General features: G+C 48.5%; 1 protein-coding gene across 1 annotated transcript; it reads right to left on the bottom strand.

Annotated features, from left to right (window-relative positions):
• Window positions 1–380: 380 nt before the first annotated feature.
• Window positions 381–6453, bottom strand: LOC128885568 (cilia- and flagella-associated protein 43-like). The gene is made up of 8 exons (XM_054139666.1): window positions 5892–6453; window positions 5032–5779; window positions 4310–4952; window positions 3379–4180; window positions 3019–3302; window positions 2334–2759; window positions 1141–2005; window positions 381–949 (listed from the first exon to the last, which is right to left on the bottom strand). The coding sequence occupies exons 1-8, from the start codon at window positions 6451–6453 to the stop codon at window positions 381–383; spliced, it is 4899 nt and encodes a 1632-aa protein (XP_053995641.1).
• Between the last annotated feature and the right edge of the window lie 3904 nt (window positions 6454–10357).

Here is a 10357-nt window from a genome sequence, read left to right as displayed (position 1 = left end):
TCAACGATATAACAAGACAAATAATAACAGAGAGAGGAAGAACCCTAACTATCCTAATAAATTATGATTTATTGATTAGTAAAAATGTTTACAACACTTTCAGGAAAGTCTAAATAGCTCATACACGATTAAAAATCACCAAAATACAACCACAACACTTCTCATCATCCCAAAATCAAACGTAATCATTTCAACACCATATACTCGACATTCACTTCCTCAACCGCAAGCTAATCCAGTCTAGAACCAGTCTTAGCTCGTGTCTTAACGAAGCTCCATCTGGGGATGTCTTAACGAACTCGTCACTTGGAACATCCAGTCGCATAAATCGATCATCTTTGATAAGAGAATCTCCCAAGAAAACAACTCGACGAGGTCCATTAACAGGGGCAAAAATAGCGCCTCGGTGTATGATCCTTCTTGTCGTCCTCGTCGTCCAGGGTCTTGAAGTGGAAAGTCGGATAGCGACGAAGCCTGAGCAGCTCGTGCTCCGTCTGCAGCATCAGTAGCTCGGCGTAATTATCCTGCAGCTTCTTGATCAGACGGGATCGCCTCATGATCATCCTTATCTTTCTCTCCATGTGTTCCCGCTGCCTGGCCTCGCCGATACGATCACGGCGCAGCTCCATCTCGCACCTCGCTACGTTCATCTCCAAGATTCGACGATCGAGCTGCTCGTTCTTGCTTCTGGTGATCGAGATCTCCTTCTCGATAGACTGCAGCCTGGACCTGTAGCCGACTACGATCTTCTCGAACTGCCTCTTCGTCGCTTCTATGTCGTCACTCAGATGCTCAGGGGTCTTGTCATCTGGGAAGCCTCTAGCCTTGCGCTTCAAGTACAGTTGCATCTCCTTGGTCACCGTCACCGACTCCAGGAATCGCAGGTCCTCCTGGAGGTCCTCCAGATGATGCCTCTGGCACTCGTGCTTCCACTCCTTCAGCAGAGTACCTGGAGGAATATTAAGACTAGATTAGGTGATGAAATTGATGTTTCATTGTAGTTTAGGAAAACTTAGATGATGCTTGAAGAGTTCTGATACTTTAAAGAGTTGAGTTGCTAGCAAGATTCTATTACAAAGTCCTAGTATCAGTTCTTATCGATATCTAATCCAAGTCAATTTTCCACAAAAGCATTCGTACCTCTCCTAAAGTTGAGCAGCTGTGACAAGGCCTCCAGTTTGCACTCGCCAGCTGCCCGAATGAACTCGTTGACGCGTTCGATTTCGCTTCGCGTAACCAGGATGGCTTTCTCGGTGTCGTCCAGGTCTCCATTGAGTTTGATCTCCAGTTGTCCCATTTTCACCACCAGCTGTATCTCAACGTCCAGGTCAGAGATTCTTCTGTGCCTCCTCGTCTCGTCAAAGTCTCTGGTCATGTTATCTATGTCGACTCCGCATTTCTCGATCTTCTGCTCGAATCCATAAATAACGTTCTCGACCTCTATGATCTCAATCTCCTTTGCTCTGACCTTCAGCTCCATCTCTATCCTCTGGCGACGCAGTCTGGTCAACGCCTCCCAGTGAGAGGACACTATCGTCGGTGGAAAGACGTTTGGCCGAACGTCCAGGTGGTCTAGGGCTCTGAGATACTCGTTGCACTCGGATGGCAAGTACGTAGACCTAGTCCGAGCCACCACGTGGCTCTCCAGATCCAGGAAGTCGGATGCAGTCAGGTTCCGTAGGTTCGTCCTAGGTCGACGCTTATACTGGCGCTCCAGCAGCTCGGTTTGCAGCTTGGTCAGCGAGGAAAACTCTGTTTTGAATCTTCTTGGCATTGTTTTTTCTCTAGCGCTCAACGTCTCGTGCTGGGAGATGAACTCCTGGTGAACCTTTCGAAAAGCTTGCACGTGAGCCTGCAAGGTAGCCTCGTATCGCCTTTTCTCCGAGATCTGCTGCTTGACCTCTTCTTCCTGGCGCAGGGCTTTGATTCGATGATAGTTTCGCAAGTAACCGCGGACGTATCGCAAATGTATCTGATTTATGGCTGACTCGATGCTTATCTTCAGCTGTGGGATCATCGCCAGATTCAGTACGGCGGAGAATTGGTTATTTCAATAGATGATTATTGATTTAGATTGATATTTGATTCATCAAGATTGTTGGAAAATTTCTAGGAATAGAAAGTGTGGAGAGTGATGTAATTTGGTGAATCAAGAGATAGGATTATTTCTTGTTACCAAGTCTAACAAATACATCTCAGGAAGCCTTAAAATTTTGTGTTTGTTTTGCTATCGAGGCAAGAGACCTGCAGCAACACATTCGAGAGCTCTCCATAAACTATTCAATAGGTAAAAGTAATGATAGACATAGAGATACAGGAATGATCGAACCTACCCTAAACAGTTCATCGAGTTTCCCATTGAACTTGTCGACCCCCTCCCGTAGGAGTCCCATAACTTTGATGTACTCCGCATCTAGCATTCTGTTGTAGCGTTCCCGTTCCTCCTGGAGGAATTTAACGTCCTTCTCGTATCGTTTCACAGTTTGTATGTCCTCCGAGGTGTAGTTTTCCGGTTTCTTCTCCAGCATGCAGGCAGGCTTGGGCACGTCTATCTTGATGATGTCCTCCCATCGAACCTCCAGCACGCCGTCCATCATCGCCATTAGCGCGCGCTCGCGAAAGTCGTCGGCGAGTAACAACAGTCTGATTCGTTCTTCCTCCGCAGCCTGCTTGTCTAGCATTCCTTGTTGGGACGGCGAGATGTAAGGTTTCGCGTCGACCTCGTGATCCAACACCGTGATAATCCCTTCTGGCCTCTCCTACGCATGCAATACAAGCTTTACACGCCTGACTACGCTTTCAAGACGGAAGGAAAAACTCTGGATTAACTATCTAGAACGAGTATTAGGAGATAGGCATCATCTGTTGGAATATAAAGTCGATGAGGACTGGATAATTGCAAGTTTCGTCGCAAATGAGGTTTTCTTCAATCGCTGATTATTTTTGGAAAGATAAATCAAGGTGAAAGTTGGACTGTCTCATCATCTTCTAAATTCTTAACACCGAGGAGCTTAGTACCTGCCAATGCCATCGGAGATGAGGTGGAACGTACGACAGGGATCGCTGAAACATGGTTTTCAGTTCGGAGTTTATGTGATGTATCCTCTCTATTCTTTCGCGTATCACGTTCATCTCCCTCTCCTTCAGCGCGTACACTTCGTCGAACGCTTTGTTGAAGTAAGCACGAAGCTTCTCGCTGTCGTGCATCAGAAAACGATTGTTTATCATCACGTGATCGAACCCATAGGATTCCAACTGGGAGTAACAGGGCGACGTCTCGATGAACTTGTAAGCAATTGTTCCTTTAAGCACGCAAAGAAGATACAGTCTATTTTATTCAGGTACTCTCACGATTTGAAAAAGTATTTTGTTTCTTACCCTCCCACGCCCTTTGAGTGCTAATTTCCTCTTCAGTCACTTCCTTGTCCTCTTCGTCGTCGAGCAACAAGTCAATTCTCAAGTCCTCTTCCCTGTGCAATGTTATTCGTTTGTTCAGCTCAATCTGAAGCTGCTCCTGGGTGTACACCTTCCAGGGTTGAAAAGTGTCACCTTCCATGAATCTCCTCACAGCATCTTTGCTGAAGTGCGCCCATTCCAGGTGGGCCTTGGTCAGTGGATTCTCAGCAACCGAAGGATAGTTGGTCACTTCTTGACTACCTAACATGGCGGTCAGAGATTTACCCACAACCACCTGGGGATCCCAAAAAGTCCTTCTTATCCAGCTGGACACTCTGTCCATCTCGCTGCAATTGTGCTCCATCTTCATACGAATATTCTCGCACGTGTCACGGCCAGCCTTTAATTTCTGATCACGACCCGTTATATCCAAATCGAAAGCTGACAAAGGGAGCTTTTCGATCTCTGGACAGGTCTCGTTATCATCCAACAGTTTCTTCACTTTGGCTTTCAGAATATCGAAGTCTCTAAGGATGGCTGCCCTTTCTTCGGCGCACTTGACTCGTTCTTCTTGCAACTGCATCTCGTCCCTCCATTCTGTCCAAGTTTTGTCACTCTCTTGGGGATCGGGGATTTCTACCTTTCGCCGTAGCAACAGATCCTCGATCGCTGGATCGAGGCTGGCGTAGTCCGAGAGTATCTTCTTCTTGTGCTTTTCGTACAAAGTATAGTCTACTCGGTGGGTGGCTCTCTGATCATCGGCAACAGGGGACGTTGGATTCTCCTACGCTGATGAAAGGAAGAAGCGAAAGAAAGTTGTATTCGAGGATTGGAGTTTGATCTCATTTCGATAAGCTAATAAAACTTTATGTAATCAAACAATGGTGGTTTAAAAGTACAAAAGCAAGAGAACCTTTTTGTCGTCAGGTGCAGGCCTCATGGCGACCAAAGAGCCATTGTACCCTAGACAGACGATCAAGTTCCCAGACCTGTTCGCCATGGTCTTCACGCTGCCAAAGTCTGCCCTGTGATGTGTCATGAAGTGCGCGAGTATGCGCTGCACATTTTTGTCCCTGACGAAGGCCAGACCATCGAAGGCAGCGGTGGTTATCCAATTTCTATCGACGAAAAGATTGGCCAGTTTGACGTGATGCCCTGTCATCAAACCATCCAGCGCTACCACGTCTTTGAAGTCCTGAATTCTCTGCATGCGCAGGAATCGAGTCTTGTAAGGTGATCCTATAAGGATCATGGCGTTTGTGGGGATCTGCCACAGGGTTTGGTAAACGCCAGGCAACTCGAGAACAGCGGTGATGTTGGTGATCAGGTTTCGATCCTCTGGTACGAGGAATAAGGCCAACTGTTGACCAGCAGAGTAATGATGTTTTGACATGAAGAGCATTAATACGTTTATTCTACTGTGTCCCTCGTAGATCAGAGCGTCGACGATCGTTTGATTGGGTTGTAACAGAGCTTGCACCGTGTACGCTTTGTTGTCACGATTGAGGTTGATGCAGTAGCAAGTGCCAAGCATCTTCTCGGCGGCAAGGAGGGATCTGAAAAAAGGAAATGTTTATCGAAAGAATTTTTCGAATATATCGAGATGAATGAAAATGAAACACTGAAGAGCTTTACCTCCCACTATGCGAGAACTTGATTAAATCGAGAGGAGTTTGCTGCAACCTCATGCTGGCAACGACCTTAGGTTCTTCAGGATCAAGAAAATTAACGAAAACCAGTCCACCCTGCGACGTTCCCAGGACGATCATCGGATAATCAGGATGAGATGCTTGAGAAGTGATCTCCCCATCGAGCTCCAGATCCATCATCGACACGACAGTCCCACTGTAGCATTCAACGACAACCAATTCCTTCAAATTATCGGTGACAACAAGATGATGGCACCAAGGGTACACAAAGTCCGCAAAGCGATATATAGCGCCGTAGTCCAGATACTTCTCGATCACTGGAGTCGTGCGTTCCTCCGAGTAGCCGATCTTCATCAAGTAGCCTTCCAACGTGTGGTAGAAGAAGCAGTCGTTTCTGAAGGGGTGGGTCACCAGGACACACGGCTTCGTCATCGATTTCACGTACCACACCTTTTCCCATTTGCTGGTCCTTGCATTTTTCGCGAAGAAACGAATCTGACAGAAGGTCGTTCGCAACACGATCCCCTCTTGGAACCAACGCACTATTGGTAGCTCTAAGTCCAAGCACACGCCGCAACGTTGAGACAATATGATGCGGTAAATGTCACTGCCGTCGTAATTGCTCAGAAAGATATGACCTTCTGAGTCTGTAAGGGCAAGCAAAGGATCGCTGGATGTTGGAGACCAGTCCACCCAAAGGATTGGTTGTTTGTCTGGGAGATTCACCTCGTGATCTGGAAGGTGAAAGGTGGGATTGCTTGGAGATTGAGATTTCGAACAATTTGCAATCCAAGTTTGAGATAGTTTGAAGGCTATGGTTTATTTAGAAATACTGGGGGCACTTGCCTTTCAACGTCACCATTTTTCCCGCCACATCGAGCTCCCAAGTGGTTAGTTTCCCACAGGTCTTGCCCATCTGCGCGATGACCATTGGACCTATCTGAGTGACTCGAATTATCTGGCCAACGTTGTCGCGAATGGACGTGTTCACGGTTACGAGCTTCTCGCCAGTTCTCCAGGACCAAAGGATCATCGGGAATTGGGGGTACGAGCCAACAGAGACGAGCTGATCGTGCATAGTGAACGCAGTGGCCAGATAGCCGGATTGACAGCCACCTACGCACTCGGAGATTTTCGTCATGGAAGGGTAGGCGTAGACCAGTATCCTAGGCTGAATGATCTTCTCAGCAAAGCAGAAGATCGACAGGATCGAGTGTCCTGATAGACACTGCGCGCCTTCTCCAGTTTCTTGGTTACGACACCAGCGCAGACTCAGCCTCTGCAGAGGGATGTCGAAGAAGATGAGGTTCACCCCTGTGCACCAAGCGAGGGTGTTCTTTCCGATGCAGACTATGTCTTCGATTCTGCTACCGCGAATCCAGGCTGGAATCCAAAACTCCTGTTGCATTTTTTATAGCAATCAAGTAGGATTCGTCGAGGTTGGGATTGCGATACGATGACAAGTAACCTCCTGAACGTCACGGGACTTGAGTTGTCGGTCGAGAAACAGTCGAAGAATTTGTTGGGGCTGTTCGTAATTTCTCTGTAACATTGTGCCTAAAGCGTGAAGTCTGATTTACAGTGGTATTGATCAAACTTCCTAAGAGTTTTTGATTTAAATATCCAATTTATTAATTAATTTCTTATTCAGCTTCATCTGATATGTTTATATTTCCATCGAGGAAGCGGTACGATAAAAGGGACAAGGATCGATATCAAAAGCGACTAGTGTCGAGCAACCGGGGGTGGCTAGGATCCTCTGCCAGGAGCCAGCAGACCGACCTCGGAAGAATAGTTTGGCAGGCTTAAGACAAAAGGTGATTAGGATACGCGCAGTCGATGGTGGTTTATAAAGACCCCCATAGCGTGGCGTGATGAGGTCAAGCAGCAGGGAGTCATCCGTATACCGAGAGCCGATCAAAAACTTATCCTTGCGACGTGATATACTGCCAGTGGATGCCTGCCGACCTCTTCCTCCCCTGTTCCTTCCTCTGTTCGACGATCTGGTCCCGACTGACTACTAAAGCGACTGCTTGACCGCCAGTGATGGACTCAAGACGTTTCGCGACGGCAGAAAACTGAATCCTCAGATCTCGAGGAGCACTTCAATCTTCGATAATCGTTCTGATTAAGCTTCATGATGCCGAATGAGTCATTGGACACAGAGAACCCTTCTGTGCTGAATACTGCACCTAATCAACATAAACAGTCCATAGATTTAGTCTTCTACGAAAGATTATGAGGTTTATGTGTTGACGAATTGAACATTCCTTGCAATGACGAAGCTTACGGTAAACGAAGTGACTGAAAAGCTGAAGGATTATTTTGCACAGCTACTTAACATTGCTCGAGAGCTAAGGAGAGAGAATCGAATGTCCATCACTACCGGTCTAACTGCGTTGCCCTTTCCCCCCGCTTCACCTTTCCGTGAGCGTTCGTTTAGCGAGCGTTGCATATCCATTGCCCGGAGATGCGTGGCCCGCGTGCCCGAACCCGCGGCTTCGCCATTAAATTGACGCCCGCTGAGACTTGTATTTGCATAACCCGACGCCATACGACCGATCCTATCGACGTCCTCGCGACTGGCTGCCGCCTTCATCGCGGCTCGCGCGACCCGCGTGGGAACCACCCTTTCTATTTTTTATTTCACGTCGCCACAGAGCGGCGCTAGTATTGCGCTTTGGATTAACTTTCAAGTCGTTTTTTCTGAGAGAAGAACAATAATTTTCCTCAGTATTTATGAGCTCTCTTCTTTGGACCCTGCTCGAGCGATGGGGTCACCTCCCGAGCAACCAAAATGTCCACTCCCGACCTTGCGAAGGAAACGGGCGACATAGCTCCTCGGTTTGGACGTACACGTAGCAGCACGCGTGCAGGGACGGTGATAGTCTCTCGTGCGGTACGCGTCCATGGAGTGTGGGAACACGGGTCGAAAGACGAGAGAAACGGCGTGGAGAGCGACGAAAGGAACGATGGAAAACGAGAAAAACGAAAGGAGAAGACGAGGAAGCGGCCAGTCGTGGTAGGGGAACAGGGCGAGCGACGGCGGGTAGCATTTAATCAGAGCCCACCGGTTGAAGTGCACACGACTAGCAAGTGTACGTATACAGGGCCCAGCGTGTATGGTCCGGTTAGTTTTTGCTTGGGAGGTTGCTTGGAAATTGGCGCCAAATTAGTAAGGAGGACGAGGCGAGGCTCACGGTGCCTTGGGCTGCGTGACGCGAGACATTAAAAGTAACCTCTGCTCTCTCGTACACCCCCGTCCCTCCGCCTGGACGGCCACCCTCTTCGCTCCTCCTACGGTGTTAGCTTCATTTTTTCCTCTCCGTCTCTATCTCTCCACCTTTGTTTCGTGCGGCTCGTTTCCTCGCGCTGGAACGACCAACACCACCTCCGCGGCCAAGGAACGGTCAGCAGCTTAGAACACTCCCCTCGCGGTAATCACGGCCGTCCGAGCTGAGCGAAACGCGCGAAAAAAGGAAGGGAGAGAGTGGAAATCGCGCTTACGCCTGGTCCAGAGCTCGTGCACCGTGCCCGAGAGGGACGGGGAGGGCGCAGGTGATAGCGGTCGAGGTGGTCGTTGCTCGAAAAAGGGTATCACGCCAACCTGGTCCCCAGGAACGATGGGTAACCGTGGCTCGTTCCGCAGCCACCATAGCGCACGAAATGCCTCGACTGCCGAGACCAAAAGTCTCTCACGGGACCCTGATCACCGGCCCGCCGTTTTTTTCCCCGTGAGAACGCCTGCAGAACCTGGGACCTGCCTCCTCCCTCCCCCGGAACTGGAGCAGAAACTTATCCCGTTCTTTTCTTCGTCGAGCATTTTTTGGTGTCTTCGAGAGTTTCAAACGGAGCTAGTGGTCCACGAGAGCACGAGTTTTGTTTGGTTGTCAAGGAGTTGATTATCTATCTTTTCTGTTAAGATGAAAAACAGAAACGTGAATTATCTCCTTTCTTCTTCTTCATGTTATGACTGCCATTTTTCGCGTAACATTGTCACAATTTCGATAATAAACCAAGAACAGAAGCCTCCAGAGCACAACGACGACGTCCACTGTCGGCTAAAGTTTGAAACTGGTCGAGGAAAGGAGCGTCTGTCGACACAGTCGAAGGCAAACACCGTTCCACCGAAGAAAAAAAATAGCGAAAAATAAAAGAAACTATTCTCTTCATCTGGGAGCAGCTGCGTTTTAGTAAGTTGCATGTCCGAACGTTCGAACCGAGCGCAGATTATAGATGAGTCCCCTGGTGATCACAGACAAACGTTTAAATCGCTAAACGTCGAATTAGACGCGATTCACTGTTCCGCCAGCCGTAAAAAAATAATAGCACGCCGCGCGCATAGACAACGGCTAGCTCCCGATCTTTTGGTAGCGTTTCTCCAACAGCTGCCATTTCCGACGAAACACCCTCCACCTCCGGAGCTTTATTTTTTCGCTGGTCCCGATCTTTGGTATTAATTCTCCCGAGATCTGTAATCTTCGTTCGACTGCCTCCTCACGAATCCTTCGACGAATCGAAGCAGCGCGTGTCGAGGCGTATCCTTCTCCTTTTTCTGGCCACGTTGTTATCCACGAAAATTTGGCCCTTCGTCCGCGATACGCGCGTTTCACGGTCACGGTGGATTCACCTTTCTTCTTTTGTGGAGACGGAGAAATGGGAATCATCAGCATCTTCATTTGGAGGATTGAGAAGTCTTTCTGGTGCACGACTGATTTACTCCGGGATGTTCGGGATATTCCTAGGGTACTGAGACTACTATGAAAATATTCTTCACTCTTGAAGAGCACATGCTGTCCAAAGATACCCTTCTGTTGATCCTGAAAAGGTCCGTAATGCCTAACACGTACGCATTTCTCTTGGCATTATACATTGAATTAACGAAATTGTCCAAACAATTATAATTTAGGCTAAAGGAGTCGAAGGATTAAACGGTGGACCACACACGAGGTCCGGGTCACTCGAAGTCACTAACATCGATTAGCATTGCAGTGAGCTCGCCGGTGGCGTGACGGCGGTGCTGGCAACAGGCGTGAAAAAAAATGGATGGGAAGGCATAAATGGCCGCGGATCTATCGTCGGGAGCTGCTCGACAAAGCCGAGCGTGGACCATAGAGTTGCCACGATGACATATGAGCCACCGGACCTCTTTGTGTCGCCTTGAATACCTCTTAAATTGGGGAACCAGCCGTCAGAGGCTACTGAATATCGTTGTTGATATGGCCGCCACGCTCGGGACCGTTCCGCGATTTATCACTGGCCCGAGATGCCTCGGACGTCTCGCAGTCGTGCTTTGATTCACGTGAAAATTG

This window comes from Hylaeus anthracinus, unplaced genomic scaffold (assembly GCF_026225885.1).
Source record: "Hylaeus anthracinus isolate JK02 unplaced genomic scaffold, UHH_iyHylAnth1.0_haploid 11981, whole genome shotgun sequence".
NCBI classification, from domain to species: domain Eukaryota; kingdom Metazoa; phylum Arthropoda; class Insecta; order Hymenoptera; family Colletidae; genus Hylaeus; species Hylaeus anthracinus.
This window is presented reverse-complemented; position numbering and strand designations above follow the sequence as displayed.

Bases quoted from the DNA above. Each gene is read 5' to 3' on its own strand.
- LOC128885568 (XM_054139666.1), bottom strand. From the start codon at position 6,453: ATGCAACAGGAGTTTTGGATTCCAGCCTGGATTCGCGGTAGCAGAATC. The intron at 2,760-3,018 runs GTACTAAGCTCC...TTGCATGCGTAG, and splicing joins ATCTCCGATGGCATTGGCAG to GAGAGGCCAGAAGGGATTAT. The intron at 950-1,140 runs GTACGAATGCTT...ATATTCCTCCAG, and splicing joins GCTGCTCAACTTTAGGAGAG to GTACTCTGCTGAAGGAGTGG.